The 20,133-nt window shown below is 40.3% G+C and overlaps 4 protein-coding genes and 1 long non-coding RNA gene across 7 annotated transcripts; all 5 read right to left on the bottom strand.

Annotated features, from left to right (window-relative positions):
- Positions 1 to 1,450: 1,450 nt before the first annotated feature.
- On the bottom strand, positions 1,451 to 1,855 carry LOC120007364 (glycine-rich protein DOT1-like). Its single transcript, XM_038857559.1, has one exon. It carries the CDS (start codon positions 1,853 to 1,855, stop codon positions 1,451 to 1,453), a length of 405 nt encoding a protein of 134 aa, XP_038713487.1.
- A 21-nt stretch (positions 1,856 to 1,876) lies between these two features.
- LOC120007363 (glycine-rich cell wall structural protein-like) lies at positions 1,877 to 2,805 on the bottom strand. The gene is made up of 3 exons (XM_038857557.1): positions 2,743 to 2,805; positions 2,363 to 2,457; positions 1,877 to 2,261 (listed from the first exon to the last, which is right to left on the bottom strand). Exons 1-3 carry the CDS (start codon positions 2,803 to 2,805, stop codon positions 1,877 to 1,879), a joined length of 543 nt encoding a protein of 180 aa, XP_038713485.1.
- LOC120007191 (protein FAR1-RELATED SEQUENCE 5-like) lies at positions 2,735 to 5,823 on the bottom strand. 3 transcript variants are annotated; one of them, XM_038857387.1, is made up of 4 exons: positions 5,751 to 5,823; positions 3,280 to 5,372; positions 3,101 to 3,181; positions 2,735 to 3,004 (listed from the first exon to the last, which is right to left on the bottom strand). In XM_038857387.1, the coding sequence occupies exons 1-4, from the start codon at positions 5,800 to 5,802 to the stop codon at positions 2,993 to 2,995; spliced, it is 2,238 nt and encodes a 745-aa protein (XP_038713315.1). In that variant the 5' UTR covers positions 5,803 to 5,823; the 3' UTR covers positions 2,735 to 2,992. The 3 variants fall into 3 exon arrangements, with proteins under 3 accessions (XP_038713315.1, XP_038713314.1, XP_038713316.1); XM_038857386.1 differs by lacking the exon at positions 2,735 to 3,004 and having other exon boundaries at positions 3,011 to 3,181; XM_038857388.1 differs by lacking the exons at positions 2,735 to 3,004; positions 5,751 to 5,823 and adding an exon at positions 5,472 to 5,738 and having other exon boundaries at positions 3,011 to 3,181.
- Positions 5,824 to 7,225: 1,402 nt separating this feature from the next.
- Positions 7,226 to 8,394, bottom strand: LOC120007362 (transcription initiation factor IIB-like). Its single transcript, XM_038857556.1, has 2 exons — positions 7,852 to 8,394; positions 7,226 to 7,380 (listed from the first exon to the last, which is right to left on the bottom strand). The coding sequence occupies exons 1-2, from the start codon at positions 8,357 to 8,359 to the stop codon at positions 7,226 to 7,228; spliced, it is 663 nt and encodes a 220-aa protein (XP_038713484.1). The 5' UTR covers positions 8,360 to 8,394.
- An 803-nt stretch (positions 8,395 to 9,197) lies between these two features.
- LOC120008105 lies at positions 9,198 to 10,993 on the bottom strand. Its single transcript, XR_005470294.1, has 2 exons — positions 10,379 to 10,993; positions 9,198 to 9,893 (listed from the first exon to the last, which is right to left on the bottom strand). It is a non-coding gene; the product is annotated as an uncharacterized LOC120008105 (long non-coding RNA).
- Between the last annotated feature and the right edge of the window lie 9,140 nt (positions 10,994 to 20,133).

Raw genomic sequence — 20,133 nt, 5'->3', positions numbered from 1 at the left:
TAAAAAAGTAAAAGACTTGCATGAGTTTGAATATCTGACTTCTTGTAAATTTTGAATAAATACTCCATTTTTACTAGTTTTGTAAATTTACGCAAATTTGTCAAACCTAACAAGATGTTTTAGCCTTCTTAACTGATTTCATCTGCAGTGAATTGGCTTTCACGTGGTGGAGACCTTGTCTGTTGACTGTTGTTACTCTTCTATGTTTTATAGACAAAACCTCAATATCTTTTAAAGATTTCTGATGCATCCATACTTTCAAATATATATGTGTGTGTGTGTCTGCCAAAAATTAGATTTTAAACGTTGTGCTGAAAACCCTGAAACTCTACCTCAAAAGGTTCGTGTTATATGTATGTTCCATATGCAATAGTTGACTTAACCATTGATGATTTTGCATGGCCATTCACAAATTGCAGCAAGGTTTGCAACATAAAAGAAGAAATAAATGCTAGCTGCATAGAAGAGAGACATCCAAAACAACAAGGTCTCCTCTGCTTTTTGCATTTATAAGGCTCTCCTCGTCAACAATGGCACGTAAAACTAGGCACTTCCTGTAAGAACAACAAACCACAAGCACAGTGGTGAGTATTCTTGTCCTCATAAACATACTGTAAAGCATTGCATTCATCATATGCTAAAGATATAGTATATCACCAGCCCAAAAAAAAAAAGAAGAGTTATATCACCATGCATCTCTATCCGCATCCATTGAAACTCGCAACTATTAGCTGGCCTTTTGTAACTCTTATCGTTTAGTATTTACTGCTTATGAATTAATGCACCGGACAGGCTCATAGTGATCTTGGTCCTGCACAACCATTGCCTTCTCATGGTTTACTCAGACTTAAACAAGCTTGATTAATCCCTCTCTCTCTCTCTCTCTATATATATATATATATATACTCATTCTCTTCTGCATTACAGAGATGAATGTGAGAGTTGAAGAATGAAGTGAACAAAAAATGAAAACCAACATTGTGCTTGTGATTTTTCTGGTTCTGCTTTTGCTAACTCGATTCATTGCTGCAGCCACACCACATCACAGTCAAAGAAAAGAAGGCAGAGAGGAAGAAGAGAAAAGAAGAAGCAACAGAAGTGGCAGAGGCAGAGGCAGAAGTAGCAGAGGCAGAGGCAGAATTGGTAGAAGCAGAGGCAGGAGCAGAACAAGAGGATCATCCAACTGTGACCCATTGTTCCAATACCTATTTGGAACTTGTGGTCAATGGCCTTTTCCAACTTCACCTTCTCCAGACAACCCATTTGAGCCAACACCAAGGCGGCCTCCTCGGGCCCCGCCACTGCCACAACCACCAGCTCTGCTGCCGCCATTAGTGCCTTCTCCTCCTCCAGTTGTTCCAGTTCCACCACCAAGTGTTCAACCCCCAATATTGCCTTCTCCACCACCAATTGTTCAACCTCCAATACTACCATCTCCACCACCAATTGTTCAGCCTCCTTTACTTCCATCTCCACCTCCAGTAGTCATATCCCCTCCCCCCTCATCACCACCTCCAGTTCCTTCATCTCCACCACCTTCCCCACCCCCACCCTCTCCTCCACCAACATTAGTACCGTCACCACCACCACCGTCACCACCTCCTCCTCTGCCCCCACCGCCATTAGTTCCATCACCACCACCACCACCACCAGAACTATCCCCTCCACCATTACCAGTGATATTCCCTCCACCTCCACTAGTCCTATCACCACCCCCACCTGAAGTAAATCCATGGCTTTCACCTCCTGACGAGTTCACAACACCAGCACCCCCACTCGTGCCCTTATTTAGTCCACCAATTGAACCCGACACACCGCCTGGTGAGTTTTCACCAGCACCACCATTAATCCCCATATTTACTCCACCAACTGAACCTTATTTGCCACCACCAGATGAGTTTACATCTGCACCGCCATTAATTCCCATATTTACTCCACCAACTGAACCTGATTTGCCTCCACCAGCTGAGTTTACACCGGCACCACCATTAATCCCCATACCTACTGAACCAGATTTATCACCACCAGCTGAATTTATACCATCTCCACCATTCGTCCCCATGTTCTCTCCACCAACAGAGGAACCTGATTTGCCACCATTTGATTTCACACCACCAGCTGACTTCACACCAGCACCGCCATTAGTCCCCATATTTGCTCCACCAACAGAGGAAGAACCCTTTTCGCCACCATTAGATTTCACACCACCACAGCAAGATTTGCCACCATTTGAATTTACACCAGCACCACCACTGGTTCCCCTGTTTTCACCTCAACCAGAGAATCCACAGATACCACAACTACCGGTCCCATTTGAACCACCACTAGTACCATCTACACCGGAAGTATTTCTACCGCCTACAGTGTTTGCTGGCATTCCAGAGAATCCAATACAAGAGCCACCAGCGCTGCCTCCATCAGAGAATTGAATATTTGTTTTGAGTTCCCAGGCAATATCTGTTGAAAATTAAGCACATAAAATGATGGTGTAATGCTAGCTAGACTTCTTGGTATTGAACTAGTATTTAACTTCTTTTTTGGTCAGTTTAAGAATGTGTGGAAGACTTTAATGCACATTTGTTGTTGTGACACTGCTCTCTTTGTCAATCAATGCCTAAACTTGATTTCTTGTCAGGTTTGGCCTTTCCCCATCGCAGTTATTTTTAACTCTATAACATGAACTGTTCATTCAGTACATGGAGGAGTAACTCAGTTACTCAAATCAATGAACTTAAAAGCAACCAAAAAGCTTATATTCATAGGTACACCGATCATACAGTGTCTCTCAAAATGTGTGATATCCATACTTTATATGAGATGAAAGGCCACAGTCACAATGATCAGTCCAAATTGATTTGAACAATCTTCACAACTGAGCCTAAAAATAGTCATTTACACATCTGTCCACATATCCATTGTGCTGCAAAAAATTTGTACCATGCTTCATAGCCAATGTTGCATTCAAGTCCTACTAGTGATCCAAACGAGCCGGCTAACTCCCCACCTGTGTTTAAAATACATAAGATCAGTTCACAATACCATAACTAATCAATTAGAGACAATGTATTTAACTTGGGATCGATTATTATATGCATAGCACCAGGGAGTCATCGGTGAAGGATTGTGAGCCATGGATGGTTTCTTCATGAGCCGGCTGGTAAGAGGAGAAGCTGCCAGCCACCTGTTCAAAAAACAATCATTTGACCAGATAATTATACATTCTTGATAGTCAATGTTTCCGGATGAATAACAAAAGTTGATACATTGTTATCCAAATACCTGTTGGGAAGTAAACTGTTGGGGACTCATTTCTACGCTCGTTGAGTAACCACTGGTTGCATTGCTACGTACCTCTGCAGCAACAGTGGCGTTCCCCATTGGACATGTTTGTTTCGTGTCCACTTGATTGCAGTTTGAATACTTGTGTGTCGGATGTGTCTTAACGGTTTCTGTAACTTTTTGCCTCTTTGCTGGAACTATAGCAGAATCAGGGACTGCAGCCGATCCTCCTTCAAATACCTCCCCCACATTCAACCGGATATCAATACGTGCTGCAAGCTGGTTAAGTTCGGTCATTACCTCTTCGAAGTCAGAAGTAGACTTACTGGCCAGATGACAGAGCCTATTGCTTGCACTCGTCAAGGCACCTAATCTCATCGATATAAGAATGTCTGGAGACATAGCATCAACTCCAGTATATGTCATGTGAGATTTTGCACTCTTCGTCCAACGGCGCATAATACATGACGCGGGGATCTCCTCCATGTGTCTAATCTTCATTACGTGGATGGAGTGACGGCATGGAATGCCACTATACTCAAATCCCAAGCATTGGCAATTAATGCTATGGGCTACTGTGTCATATACTACTGTGTAAACAATGTCAGGCCTCATGTATTGCATTATATCGTACTCGCAAAGGTTGTCCTCGTTCGTGAGAGCTACAACCATGAATAGCTGCTCAGCCTCCATCTCCTCGCGGAATTTGTAGAATGATGCCCTTGTGTATACCTCGCCAGCATGGCTCTCAAGCTGTTTGAGTGCAGTTGAGATCACCAGAGTGCTGTTCTGGGTAACATGCTCGGCCCTAGCTTCCTCATCGCGGACTCTCACCAATTGAAAATCAAATTGCTTCACAATCTCATAGAACTTCCTACAACCTTGCATGTAGTGATGCAGATGCGAATTCATCAACTCACACCGCTGAATGGCAGACTGTCCGGCAAAGAAATGGCCTTTGAGGAAGGCAGCTGACCATAGTTTACGACGTTTGTAAACTTCTTTGGTCCATGGGTGCTCTACTAGGTCGTGCTTCCTTAATAATTCATCCCAAACATCATCCATTTTACTGTCTTCTCTAAATTTCATGAAATTCGCGAATTCTCGAACAAAAGCCAGCTTTTGAACTTCCTTCTCTGCATTCCTCATCATGTGTCGAGAGCATAACCTGTGTGGGCAACCAGGAAAAACTGTCTTCATTGCCTTTCGCATTCCCCTATCTCCATCAGTGATTACTGATGTGGGCCTCTTTCCACCCATTGCTTCAACCATGGTGGAAAGGAGCCACGTATAAGACTCAACTGTCTCATCCAACAGACTTGCACAACCAAAAATGCACGTCTTGTGATGATTATTCATCCCAATTAGCATTACAAATGGTTTGTAAGTAGTGTCAAATGCCAACATATCTCCAAAACAAGCGTAATCAAAACGGGAAGCTGAGTCACACCAGAAAAAGTTGCCTAGCTTTCCATCTGAAGTGATACAATACTTGTGGAAAAACCCCGGGTCTGATTGCTTCTTTGCTTCAAGGTATCCAATTGCTGCCATTGCATCACCATCTTGGATATACTGCTGACGACAATCCCCTGCCTGCTCTGGAATAGACTCCACAATCTGTCCAGACCTGATTACAACTTCATTCGTTGGACTAGCTTGGTGTGACTTCAAGAAATGAATGTGATCTTGACCAACAAGTGCGTGATTGTGCTGGACTACTAACCTAGAGATAACCCACTTGCCATCATCTTTGTCGAAATTTACGCGGAACTTAGCATTGCAACCACATCGTGTTTCCTCCCGGGGCCGTCTCTTCCTATCCTTTCTGTCAAAATATTTCTGCGCCCGGTGCCCTTCTCGAGAACAGACCCATTCCCTCATTACATCCTCACCGTCCTTCTTCTTCACATCTCTGGCTCTGATGCTAAACCCAATTGCTCTCGCGTATGTATTGTAAAAGGATTTGGCCTCGTCTGCTGACCCAAACCTCATACCCAATACTACTCCCGATGCTATATCCGATTCCAAATCATTCTTTGACGGACCTTTATCCCCATCATTTTGAGTTTCAGATTCATCAGTCATTTCGAACACTATAGCCACAAAAATCAGAATTTTCAAACAATATACCCATGAGAAATAATTTAGGGCAAACTGAGAGAATTCATAGTTTATCCCTAATTGGAACATACCACTATGATTGCGAATCGTATGTTAATCAGAAACTGAATGAACAGTAGAATCAAACCAAAAAGGATCCTTCACCAAGTAAGTTTTCTTCTGTCGATCACATTATCTTTGTATCAAATCACAAAACGGGCATACGATTTGGGAAGGTAGTAAATTGTGTATCAAACCGTAGTAAGAACCATGAAGTGGGTTGGAAGAGAAACAAGAAGCTCAGGACAACAGAATGCATTTAACACTAAAATTGGGTAAATCGCAATAGCACGAATGACGATCACACTGACCTGCGATTGGCGCAACGGTGCTGCAAAAGGAGGAGTCGGTGCCATCGACCATCAATAGTACCACCTTGATACCGGACCGGGAAATGGGAGAGAGGAAATTATTTAATATTCAGTATGGGCCTACAATTTATGGGCTCGTACGTAGTTGGTAGCCCAGTTCTTCTACCATGACAAGCCCAACAACAGTCGCACATTATTCTGATCCAACGTACGAACTGCTCTAAGGGCTAACTTAAATCACTGAACCAAAAGCTGAAAGGCCCATTTTTAAATACTACATTGCCACATTACAATGGTAGATTTTAGGGGTGTCCACCGGGTCGGGTTTTGGGTTATTGGATTGGGTCGGGCCCGACCCCTAGTAGCTTTAGAGATGTAAATGGGTCACAGACCTGTGGACTCGACATGACCCGGGTCGCCTGGGTATTGAGCTTTGTTTTTGAAAGGTGAAAAGAATTCTTATGGTTGATTATCTGGAAAGATTCATGTAATTGATTCCAAATCATTCGGGTTATTGGATTGGGTCGGACCCGACCTCTAGTAGCTTTAGAGATGTAAATGGGTCACAGACCTGTGGACTCGACATGACCCGGGTCGCCTGGGTATTGAGCCTTGTTTTTGAAAGGTGAAAAGAATTCTTATGGTTGATTATCTGGAAAGATTCATGTAATTGATTCCAAATCATTCGGGTTATTGGATTGGGTCGGACCCGACCTCTAGTAGCTTTAGAGATGTAAATGGGTCACAGACCTGTGGACTCGACATGACCCGGGTCGCCTGGGTATTGAGCTTTGTTTTTGAAAGGTGAAAAGAATTCTTATGGTTGATTATCTGGAAAGATTCATGTAATTGATTCCAAACCATTTGGTATAAAATTAAAAAATGATGATGTTGACACTAGAAAAACAAAAATCATTAAATCAATCACCCGATTTTATGGGACATTTTGTTATTTAATTTATAATTGAATGAGTATAAATATGAGGTGCGCATGTAACATAGAAGAGGTGAGCATGGGTTGAGACTATAACAAAGAATTTTAGGTGAGTGACCATATGTTTAGTATGAAATAAAGAGCGAGTATATGTGTGAGAATTTGAATAGTCTAATGGATGTAATTATTTTATAATAAATATAAAACAAAATTTTACATATTATAATCCTGAAGGGAGGGTTATTCTCACCCTTTCAGTGAACTTCGCTGCAGAGGATTGAATGAGTGAAATTTCATCTTTCCAAAATCAACCAAACAAGGAAATAGGTGATTCCCACCCTTCGTTCATCATCTAAATACCAACCAAATGCTCCGTTATTTTTATGTTTGGTAGTAAATCTTAATGCATATCAAAACTTGTGCTGATTCTCTCAATAAAAATAAACATACGATGATAGTGGACTACACATCATAGAGATGGTATTGAAAGACTAATAATACTTTACTCCTAACAACATATTATTAGAGACACGATGCTTTATTATGGTGGAGCAATCTCAAGGTTGGCAAAGTGCATTCTGCATTTCTGCTCCTCATTGGCATACCAATAGGGTATTATCCTTGATGCAAACGGATATATATCCTTGTATGACTTCTTGATTTCCTCTTCACCAACTCCAGTTGCCATTGATATATCTACAACAATATAACCACAATTCATTTTGTCAAATCAGAGTATTATACATAAATAAACACAGATACATATGCAAGGAGAAGCAGTGTCAATTGTTCTCTCGAACCGGACTCGTAATGTCCGGGTCATATGAAAGATCTCGCAATCCTCATTGAGACCTTAGTTGAGACCTTAGCCGAGACCCAGTAGGGGAAGATAGTTGAATTGAGCAAGAGTTCATCTCGCAAATTGCGGTAATGGATACACCCATGTGACTTGAACGGATAACCTTCTACTTGCGCTAATGGTTACTGTGGTTAAGTTCACCATCTCAATCTCAACTAACAGACCCGTCATATAAAACCATAACATAAGAAATCTATTACTACAATTAAGGCATAATTTGGGATCAGACCATCTAAAGAAACCCTAAATCAACAACAAATAGTGATGCATCAAATCAAAATTAAGCAGTAATATCATGATTGAGTTACCTAGAAGAGACTTTTGATCATCTGAAATCTGGGCGATCATGTAAAGAATCGCTGCCAGGACTGGCCTGGAGTTCCCCTGATCAATACGAAGCTCTTTACAAATAGATACAGCTTCTCGAACAACATTAATGGCTTCACTCTCCATGCCGAGTCGAAAACAGACCCGCGTCACGACGTCGTCCCCTGCAGCGAGTGACGAAATCTCCGAATCGTACATACTCAATTCGCGGAGGGACGAAGCCAAGGACCCATCAGAGGCACCGGCACCGGCACCGGACCCATCACAAAAGTATAATGAAACATTTTCATCGACATAGGGTTGGTCTTGACAATCTCTGACGTACTTGGTTTCCCAATTTTCACGGCGATCGCGAGATACGTGTTGTTCATCAACGTACATGGAGGATTCCAGAATCCATCCACACTCGCAGCAGATTGTGTCCCCAACAGCGTAATCACTCACCGTCTCGGTGTTTCTCTTGCAGTTTGGACAGTAACTGAAATCCATGATCGTTTCTGGGCTGATTGGAGGCCGCCTAGGGTTTCTGGGTATTTAAAATTGAATGAAACCGTGTTGTGTTATAGATTAAAGACTAGATAGACCCCATAACTGATTAGAATTGCAGAAAATATAACTCCAAATTTCATGCTTGAAGTGGAAATTTAAGATTGAAAATCAATGTTAACGATTCTAGATTAGAATTGTGGAGCGGAAAATGATATTTTTCATCCCCTAAATTATTGATTGGGTTTCATTTTTGTCCCCTAATTGTTTTCTTCCTTTTTTCATCCCAACTATGGAAAAGTACCATGTTTGTTTTTCGAATAAATCCGGCGACGGAAAAACCAACGTAGCGTCCTATTGTTCGTCAAATCAGATTTCTTTTACGTGCCACATAGGTGTCACGTAAGCATTTTTCGATCTCAATCTCACTTTCACTTGAAGAATGAAAATGGTATTTTCCAATAATTTATGGACAAAAATGGAAGGAAAAAAAAAACTTAAGGACGAAAATGAAACTCGTCCCATAATTGAGGTCAAAAGGTATTTTTTTTGTCGAATTGCAGAAGATATAATTCTGAATCTCATCCTTGAAATGGTAATTTAAGATTGATCATTAACGTTAAAGATTCTAGATTGAATTCTCAATCAACCCGGCCAGGCCAGCAAGACAGATGCAGTGCCAAGCTGGGGGTATACTAGTTTTATTGGTCGAGAATTCTCAACTCAACATGCACACAAGATAGCTGAGCGCACAAGATAACTAAGCCAGCTCTAAACTTGGATTGACCCAACCCAAGAAACAATCTTTTGTAATTTGTACTTCCCAGTTACACTTATAATCAAGTGTCAAGGAGGATTAACATTTATTTTCATGATAATCTCCTACACATTACAGATGCGCGAACAGAATTTTGATGAACAGAAGGAAAAAAGAATGGTGATTTCACCGCTGTCTAGACTAGTTCTCTTAGTTGTCTGGCCTGGTTTTTCGAAACCCGAGTTGTTTTCTTGTTGACTACATACATAAGCCATCCTTGTACAGCATGTGCAATGCTGAATCATCACAACTGGTTTTTACCACATGCAAGTTCACCAAGCTTGATCATCCTAACTTAACCTTTCTGCAGGGTCAAATGACACAAGGCTGCGCCATGAATCCTGAGCAATATATGAGTTCATTAAGAAAATCACCTTGCCAAGTAGGAAAGTCTCAGGGTACAAATTCCGATGTTAATGCATATTAGAAGGCAACCCTTGGCACATCAGTAAGGTTGCTTCAGTAGAGAATGGATATTATAGGTTCAGACAATATATTTCATTAACACACAATGGAGCAGTAAGGTTGTGTACATCAACTTCTACAGCCCCCATGGGAACAGAAGTGCAAGGCTTAAGAGTTTCAGTTTCTAAATGGTGACAGTACAGGAAGAAAAAGAAAGTAAACATGTACTTGCCTTTTCAACTAAATCCTCCTTTGGTGGTTGTAGCATAAAGTTTGGAGTTCTACCAAGGTGACCCAAGATATCCCATCTCTGGACTGAAAAAATAAACCAGATCAATATATTAACTCATATCATTCGTACATCCTTGGTAAAATACATGTTTAACCACAGGACATCAAGCGAATCGACAATCAAAAGCTAGAAGGAAAATGATAAGATCACGCTCAAGAGATTCACAGAATAGCTATAATAACACAACCAGAAGGAGAAAACCAGATATAGATTGGTATTACTAGAAAAATATCAGTCTGGGAATACAATTGCAAACAACCTGCTGAGAAAAGACAAGCAACAAACCCTGATTTTCAGGGAACCACGACCTCCTAAACTACTCGCCTACTGCTCTACTTAAAACAGAAACAAGCAAATACTATAATATCCTTATGCTAGTAGGATGATGACAAGTGCTCCACTCTGACTTAACCACTCGAATAAGGACTGATACTCAGCTGGATAATACCTCCAGCTAACATTTCCTGATCAGAATTTCAATTTCAATTTTTTTTGGTAATGAGGATACCTGTAAGGGCGAATATTAGGTGGTGATGCTCCTTCCTGAAGACGAATAGCATGGTCATGCTTGTGAGAGATGGGTAAACCACTCTTAAGCGTAAAGATTGATTCAAATTGCTGCAAGAGATTCTGTAGCTCTTTAGGCAAGGTATCACTATCAGCTGAAATCTAACCAACCCTCATGGGTTCCTCTGGTTCACTAGCATTCACCAGAATGTTTCCAAATTCAACCATAAATCCCATATCTCCATCCCGTAAGAGCTTCAACATGGATTTCAACGAAACCACCATCTTCGACAAAGAAGGGTCCCCTTGCCACAAAATAGTTTTCCTATGTAGTGTGAATTTCATGGTTAATTTCTGAAAATTTGAAGAAATGCCTCCCAATTTTTAAGCCATGCCAACCCCAAGACTACATCTGCGCTACCCAGATCCATGGTATGAAAAGCCGCTTGTAAGGAGATTCCCTGTATAGTCAACTTCACATTATGGCAAAGACCTTCTCCCTGCACCCTCACTCCATTTTCGACGAGTACTGAAAATCTTCTTGTGGTGTCCACTGGGATGCGTAACATGCTCACAAGTGTAGAAGAAATAAAATCGTGCGAAGCACCACCATCTATGAGAATATTGGCGACTTAATCATTTTGTTTAAATGATTTGTATATATCTTTAGTCTTAAATGATTTGTATATATCTTTAGTCTTAATTATAGGGTCAATGTCATGATTGTCATGATTAAGGAGACAATCAATGTCATGATTTGTATATATCTTTAGCCTTCTTTAGTCTTAATTATAGGGTCAATATCATGATTTGTCATGATTAAGTCTAAATATTTAGTCCTAGAGACATTCAATATGTAGTTATATATGTTGGGCTTGTAACCGAGAGATTAACAACAATAATATACACAGAATATCTTTTTGCTTTGTTTTCTCCTTCTTTTTTTCTTCATGGTATCGGAGGTCTAGTAGTTCCTGCAATTTATTTCTTGTTAATCGACTATGGTAGATAACAAGTCTGATGTTGAAAATTCAGGAGCCATTACTTCTTCTAAAGTAACTGGTTCCACCTTGTCAACCAATATAGAAGCCGAAGTCAATCCGAATCAAAGGTTGAGTTCTACTTTGCTAAATGAATTCAACTATCTTCCTTGGTCGAGAGCAATAACTCTTGCTCTTGGTGGAAGATCCAAACTTGGTCATATCAATGATTCTCCTCCAGATTACAATTCTCCGGATTATGCAGCCTGGGAAAGCAAGGATCAACTTGTTATGTCATGGATTCTCAATTCCATGGATCGGCATATTGCCGAAATTTTCACCTATTCAGAATCTGCTTTTCATATGTGGAAGGCAGTCCGTGAGATGTACGGACAACAAAATAATTCAGCCCGAATTTTTCAAATCAAGCGAGATATTGTAAATTTGCAACAAGATGGGAAGCCATTTGTACAACTACTTGGGAGTCTCAAAGGGTTGTGGAATGAACTTGAGGTTTATCGTCCTCATACTGCTGATGAGAAAGTACTCCGTAAGCGAATTGAAGAAGACAAAATTTTTCAGTTGTTAGCTAGTCTTGGTCAAGATTATGAAGACCTTCGTAGTCATATTCTCATGACTCCGGAACTTCCATCATTGGGTACTGTTTGTGCCACTATCCAGCGTGAAGAAGTGAGGAGGAAGGTCATGAACTTGGAACCAAAAAATAGTGCATCTGAGACTCGTGCTTTTACTGTGAATAGACGCAACCATGATGATAGGTCGTATAAAGGGAAACGACCAGACTTGAAGTGTCAACATTGTCACAATATGGGACATTCAATTGATCGTTGTTGGATCCTTCATCCTGAATTGAGACCTAAATTTGCCAACAACAAGGGTTCTCAAAAACGGATTGATCATAGAGCTCATGTTGCTGCTTCTTCCATTAATTCTTCATCTGGAGATACGATAAGCTCTAATCCAATTTCACTTATTAATGATTTTGCTGTATATCTCCAGAACAAAGGTGATCAAGGATCATCATTCTCCGGAAACTCGAATGCAGCAGCTCTTCTTGGTAAGTTTGCTGGTTTTTTGGCAAACTCTGGACACGACAACGTTGAAGGTATATTGACTGCTCTCTCAACTGCTTTAGAGTTTAGTACTGTGCATAATCTTTGGGTCATTGATTCTGGTGCCACTGATCATATGACCAACAAAATCACAAATTTGTATGATTTTAAAACTTTTGTTCCTCCAACTCATGTGTCAATTGCCAATGGGAAAGATGTTTCTGTTCTTGGTAAAGGAAAAATCAAACTAGTCTCTAAAGATGTGGAATCCATAGCTTTGTATGTGCCTTCTTTTCCAATTCAGTTGCTTTCAGTTAGCAAACTTACTCTAACTCTAAATTGTCGTGCCATTTTCTTGCCTCACGCGGTTATTTTTCAGGACCTTATCACCAAGAAGACGATTGGTGAAGGCTTCTTTTATCAAGGACTTTACTATCTCTCGAAAAAACCTCAAAACTTCAAGAGTTATCAAGTCTCAGCTTCTCCTTCTCCTTCTACAAACCGCATTTTATGGCATCGACGTCTAGCCCATCCTTCTGCAAACGTATTTACTAAATTGATGCCCAACTTGGGTACCGAATCCATAACTTGTGGTATCTGTCATTTTTCCAAGTCTACTAGACTACCTTTTAAGCCTTCCTTGTCTAGAGCTACTAAAATGTTTGAACTCGTACACTCTGATGTATGGGGACCTATTGTTGAATCTTTTGATGGTTATAAGTATTTTGTTTCCTTCATTGATGATTTCTCTCGTGTTACTTGGCTATATTTGTTGAAATTCAAAAGTGAGGTTATGGAAGTTTTCAAAGATTTTCATATTCTGGTCACAAATCACTATTCCTCAAAAATCCAAATTCTTCGTTCTGACAATGGCACTGAATACATGTCTCAAAAAATGACACAGTATCTAAATTCTCATGGCATCTTGCATCAAACTAGTTGTGTTGGTACTCCTCAACAAAACGGAGTAGCCGAACGCAAAAATAGAGACATCTTGGAGAAAACTCGAGCCATGATGATACAAATGCATGTTCCTAAGTTTTATTGGTCTCAAGGAGTGTTGGCTGCTGTATATCTAATTAATCGGTTACCAAGCCGAGTGTTGAATTTTCAATCTCCTCTTGAAGTTTTGCAAGGAAAATCACCTGACTTGTCCCATTTAAGGGTATTTGGTTGTTCTTGTTTTGTGCATATACAGGTTTCTAATCGTGACAAGCTTGATCCACGAGCTGTTAAATGTTTGTTTCTGGGATACTCATCCACAAAAAAAGGGTATAAGTGCTATCATCCAACTTTCAGAAAATTATTTGTTACCAGAGATGTCCGATTTGAAGAAAATACTCCTTATTATGAAAAGTCCAATCATCAAGAATTATTGGAGGATGTTTTTCCTCTACCTGTACCAGATATTATGACATCTGATTCAGCAGACGTTTCTATATCCACATCAGATGCCTCACTTGATGATGTAGCTCTTAGTCCTGTTCCTATTACGGCTGATGTTCCTGTTACATCTGATAATCCTGTTACGACTGATGTTCCTGTTATTCCGCTGCACCCTCCTCGTCGGAATCCAGTCCGTAACCGTGCTCCTCCAGCAAAGCTACAAGATTTTGTTACATATGTTGTTCGACATCCTATTTCTTCAGCCCTTGCATATCATCGTCTTTCCTCTACTCACGTTGCTTTTCTCACTGTTATTTCGAGTGTGTCTGAGCCTAGGAATTTTCAGGAGGCTAACTCACAAGAAATATGGCAACGAGCTATGCATGACGAGCTCCAAGCTCTTGCTGAAAACCGAACTTGGAGTATTGTTAAACTTCCTAAAGGAAAACATGCTGTTGGTAGCCGTTGGGTGTATAAAACAAAATTTAATTCTGATGGATCCATCGATAGACATAAGGCGCGTCTAGTGGCCCGGGGATTTACTCAAACATTTGGAGTGGACTATATGGAGACTTTTGCTCCCGTTGCTAAAATGAACACTGTACGTGTTTTATTGTCTGTTGTAGTGAATCATGGATGGTCGTTGTGTCAGATGGATGTAAAAAATGCTTTCTTGCATGGGGATCTTGAAGAAGAGGTATATATGAAGTTACCACCCGGTCATCCACAAGGGTCGGATTCATCCTTGGTTTGTCGACTACACAAGTCAATCTATGGGTTGAAACAATCTCCACGTGCTTGGCATGCAAAATTGAGTACAGTACTTGAAGAAACTGGTTTTAGAAGAAGTATTGCTGATTCTTCTCTCTTTGTGCGCCTGGGACCAAATGAGAAATTGATGGTTCTTATCTATGTTGATGATCTTATTATTGCTGGAAATAATATTGATGCTATTTCCCATCTCAAGGCTACACTACAACAAAGGTTTCCTATTAAAGATCTCGGTTCTTTAAAATATTTCCTTGGCATTGAAATGGCAATTTCTCATAAGGGTCTATTTCTTAATCAACGTAAGTATATTATTGATTTACTTAAAGATGCTGAGATGATGGATGCTAAGCCTGCACCTACTCCACTGGACAGTAAGTTGAATCTCGACACAACTGGTGAACCACTTCAGTCTATTCGTCCCTATCAACGTCTGGTTGGTAAGCTAATTTATCTTACTATTACTCGTCCAGACATCACCTATGCTGTTAGTCTTGTTAGCCAATTTATGCATACCCCCACATCTTTCCATTTGAGTATTGTCCAACGAATCTTACGTTATCTCAAGGGCTCTATTGGACGTGGAATTGTCATGGCAAAGAATGGTCACACACAAATCACGGGCTATAGTGACTCTGATGAATGTCTCTAGGACTAAATATTTAGACTTAATCATGACAAATCATGATATTGACCCTATAATTAAGACTAAAGAAGGCTAAAGATATATACAAATCATGACATTGATTGTCTCCTTAATCATGACAATCATGACATTGACCCTATAATTAAGACTAAAGATATATACAAATCATTTAAGACTAAAGATATATACAAATCATTTAAACAAAATGATTAAGTCGCCAATACTCCCCCTCAAGCTGGATCAAGGGGATTAATTGATCCAAGCTTGGACAACAATCGATGAAACTGTGCAGAAGATAAGACCTTTGTAAACACATCGGCAAGTTGATCATGGCTACGAATGTAGTGAGTTTGAATGATCTGAGATTGAACTTGTTGACGAATAAAATGACAATCAACCTCAATGTGCTTTGTTCGTTCGTGAAACACGGGATTTGCAGCAATATGCATGGCGGCTTGATTGTCACAAAACAAGGTCATAGGAACATTACTAGAGAAACCCATATCAACAAGAAGACTGTTAAGCCATATTAATTCACAGGCAGCTGATGCCATCGCACGATATTCAGCTTCAGCACTTGATCGTGCAACAACATGTTGTTTTTTGCTTCGCCATGACACAAGATTACCGCCGACGAACATACAGTAGCCTGTGATGGACTTACGATCAATAACGTTACCAGCTTTTTTCTTCAGAGAACGATTACGTCTTTTCCATGAAGTTGTCCGCGCACCTTAAGGGTGGTGTTGTTTGTAGAAAGCCTGATAAAAGAGTTCATTGACAGCTCTAGAGGCGTGTCCCCTACCCATCCATCATCTGGGACCTTATCAACAGGATCATGCGACTCCAAGGATTCGGTGGTTTCCTCAACTACATCTGCTCTGATTTTATAAATTCAGAGAAAGATTCGAGCAACGGTGGCCCTTCTCCCTACGACGTTGTGCTTCCGATTCTGAGATACACTTGAAGGAATCTCGTTTCAGACCGGGGTTTGACAATTCACTGGTTTTGCCTTCACGAGGGTCAGATTTGGTGATGAGAGATGGTCGGGAAGAGTCAGATGGACGAACATAGCCGCTGGACATTCCACTGCCACGACCGATGTTGACGCAGGGTGCTTGCTGCGATATGGGGTGACGGGAGTGTTCCACAGAGTTGTTTCGTTCTTCTATACGATGGGTCATCTCCATAATTCCCAACAGAGTGCTTGGTGGGCTCATACGTAACTCAGCCGGTATTGATTCCTTCAGCCCATTAATAAAAATCCCAACTAACATCTCCTCGCTGACATCATGTAAAGGGGTTGAAAGTTGTTCAAATCGTTCACGGTAGTCTGCCACCGTAGTGGTTTGGTGAATGGAGACCAAAGCTTCATAGCCACTTCCCATCTGCGAATTCTGGAATTGCCGTGTTAAAGCTAATTTAAAAGAATACCAATCTGGGAGGGGAGAACGAATCTCTACCCATTGATACCAGCTTAGAGCCTTCCCTTCGAGGCAAACGACAACTGTCGAAAACTTCTCGATGTCACTGAATAGCCAACCCAATGGGTCATCGCCAGAAAGTAGAGGCCACTCCAGCCTCCTCCTCCCTGAGCCCAACTCCACGAGTAGACTACGCTCCACACTAGAATCCTGAGCCGGGGAAGAACCCTCATCAGCTTTCTCTTTCCCTTTAGCGTTCAGTCCTTGGTTTTGCAACAAATCACGCAACTGGAACGTATAGGTTTTCACCTCATCCATATTGATAAGAACCTGGTATCCTGACTTGAAGCTGCAAGCATCTGAGTAGTTACTTCAATTAGTTTGTTAATTGTAATCAGTTAGGTTTGTAACTGTCTTTAGTAGGTTTGTAACTGTCTTTAGTAGGTTGTAACTAATTGGAAGTGTATTGACTAAAATGGCCTTGACTTGTATTGTACGATAAAGGTAACCAAGGGTTACTCTGTAAGGCAGTTTTTTGATGAAATGAAATTGTCTTTGTTCTTGTTCTCCATTTCTCTCTCAATACTAGGTAAAGGTAGAAAGGCTTTTATCACATATGTCTTCAAAACTGCCACACTAGACTTTAAACCAGAGACATCCTTCTCCAAAACCTCTGTTCATGCTTCCATTTTTGGACAGACCATACTAGGAACGTAGTGCTTCAATACCAATTGATAATATCACACTCGAGAGTCACAGAATAACTATAATAACACAACCAGAAGTAGAAAACCAAAACTCCAGTGGTATTACTAAGAAAATATCAGTCTGACAATACAATTGCAAACAACCTACTGAGAAAAGACAAGCAACAAACCCTGATTTTCGAGGAACCAGGACCTCCTAAACCACCACCACCAAAAAGGCTGTCATACTACACGCCTACTGCTCTACTTAAAACAGAAACAAACAAATACTATTATATCCTTATTCTAGTAGGATGATGACAAGTGCTCCACTCTGACTTAACCAAGTGGTCCTTCTGGAATAGTTTTCTCTGGGGCAGCTGGGCTTCTCCCTTCAGCAGGGCCTCTTCTTTTGTAAGGGCGCTTGCAATGGTATACAATTATTGGGCCAACAAATATGTTGTCTTTTGCTGATGTGATTGTATTGTAAAACGTGTTTTGTTTATGTGACTGTATTGGGAGAGTGTTTTGTTGATGTGGATGTATTGATATTTGGTGTAGTTTTGTTATGGATAATATGGAGGAATGAAATGTTGTTGGGTTGGGTAGAAAGAGAAAGTGTATAGAAATTTGTGTTTTGGTGATGTGACTGTATTAGAATACGTGTTTGACTTGACTTTTTGTGTAATAGAGGTGGGACCCAAGATTAATTTTGTTGGGGACATTTCCCCCTAAACCATTGCAACTGCCGTAAGTCTTCTTCATGGGCCTATCAGAAAACATTCCAATAAGAATTTTAATAGAAACTAGGAAATAACATATTATACCCCATTTTCTGACAATAAACACTCTTGCTTTTTCAAATGAAATTGTGATAAAATCAGAATCTCTCATTTTGAAAATGAATGAACCTAAGAAGTCGTGTTTTCCAACATTTTATCAAAACAATATATTTTCAACATCCGGTACCCAACACAAAATTTAAAACGCTTGCATTAGTGTCTCTTAACATATTATCTATTTTACCTATTCAAGCACTACTTTTTAACAATTTACAGTATCTCTATTAAACAATAACTGCATCAAAGTCTCTATTCCAATCTTTACATCATTAAAATATTAATTTAATCTTATTTTAAAAATAAAAGTTTTCGAGTGTCTATATTCCATATTCCAAAAGTCTAAATTCCCAACAAAAATACAAACGTATTCATAAATTTGATAAATAAAATACGATGCTACCTATTCCTCCTTTTAGCAATAATCTCTGCCTGACGCATATGAATATATTCCTTTTGTTTCTCACTTAAAGTGCTCACATCCATCATCATAATTTTCATCTCTTCTTGACTTTCTTCAAGCTTAAGCCTCTTTTCTTCAACTTGCACTTCCTGCTTAGCAAGGATCAACTTTTCTTCTTCAATCTTCATTTTATACTCATGCATCTTGAGTTTTTCAACCTTCCCATCACAAATGAAGTCACCTAGAGGACTACCATCTACTCCTTGCTCTTTTCTTTTCTTTTGTTTTGCCTTATCTTCCTTCTTCCCTGCTGACCTTTCAAGATCGATGAATGTGGTAGGAGGAGGAGAACTATCTTCATCTAAATTCACTGAAATAGGCCCAGATGGAAAAGATGTTATGGTTGGTAGCATGATTGGTAGCATTTATAAATGGTTGGCAAAGCTTCTCTCAAAGAGATTAAGTAAAGTTCTGGGAAGTGTTATCAACGAGGCTCAGCACGCGTTTGTAGAAGGTAGGCAGATTGTTGATGCTTCCTTGGCAGCAAATGAGATTGTTGACCATTATTCTAGTCTCAAGAAAACTGGTATCATGTGCAAGCTGGACATGGAGAAAGCCTTTGATAATGTGAGCTGGAATTTTTTGTTCAAAGTCTTGGAGAGAAAAGGTTTTGGGAGGAAGTGGATCTGCTGGATAAAAAAGTGTGTTACTTCAGCATCCTTTTCAATCTTGGTGAACGGGGCTGCGACAGAATTCTTTCACTCCTCAAAAGGAGTTAGGCAGGGTGACCCCCTGTCTCCCCTCCTTTTCATTTTAGGAATGGATATCCTGAGCTGTATGTTGGATAGAGCCGTCTCAAACGGCATTCTTGAAGGGGTCACTATCAGCAATAGAACAAACTCTGTCATTGTGTCTAATCTTTTATATGCAGATGATGTTTTGTGCTTTTGTGGAGGAAGTGTGGAGCAAGCTATCATCCTTCGCGCCATCCTTTTAGGTTTTGAAGCTATCTCGGGTTTGAAGGTCAACTTGAGCAAAAGTCATATCATTCCTCTGGGAAGTACTGGAGAGGTTGAAGTTTTAGCTGAGGCTCTCGGATGCAGCATTTGCAACTTGCCCCACAAATTATCTCGGGCTCCCGCTTGGTGCTAAACATAAAGACCATAATATTTGGAGTCCTTTAATTGCTAGTTTTGACAAGAAGCTGTCAGGATGGAGCAGAAATTGCTTATCAAAAGCTGGAAGGTTAACGCTGATTAAGAGTACCCTCTCTAACCTCCCAGTTTATATGATGTCTATCCTGCCCATTCCTTCCTCTATCGCTGGTAGAATCGAGAAGATTATGTGCAGATTTTTATGGGGTGATTCCTTGGAGAGCAAGAAGATGCATTTGGTGAATTGGAAATGTGTCAAGCTCCCTAGAGAGGTTGGAGGACTTGGTATAAAATGCCTGTCGACTTTTAACAAAGCCTTACTAGGCAAATGGTTATGGAGATTTGCCACCGGTAGAAATCAATTATGGAGGAGAATCATCGCTTGTAAGTATAGCAC

The sequence above is a fragment of the Tripterygium wilfordii genome, chromosome 10, assembly GCF_013401445.1.
Source record: "Tripterygium wilfordii isolate XIE 37 chromosome 10, ASM1340144v1, whole genome shotgun sequence".
Classification (NCBI taxonomy): Eukaryota; Viridiplantae; Streptophyta; class Magnoliopsida; order Celastrales; family Celastraceae; genus Tripterygium; species Tripterygium wilfordii.
The sequence above is the reverse complement of the archived record's forward strand: the minus strand, read 5'-3'. Positions and strand labels throughout refer to the sequence as shown.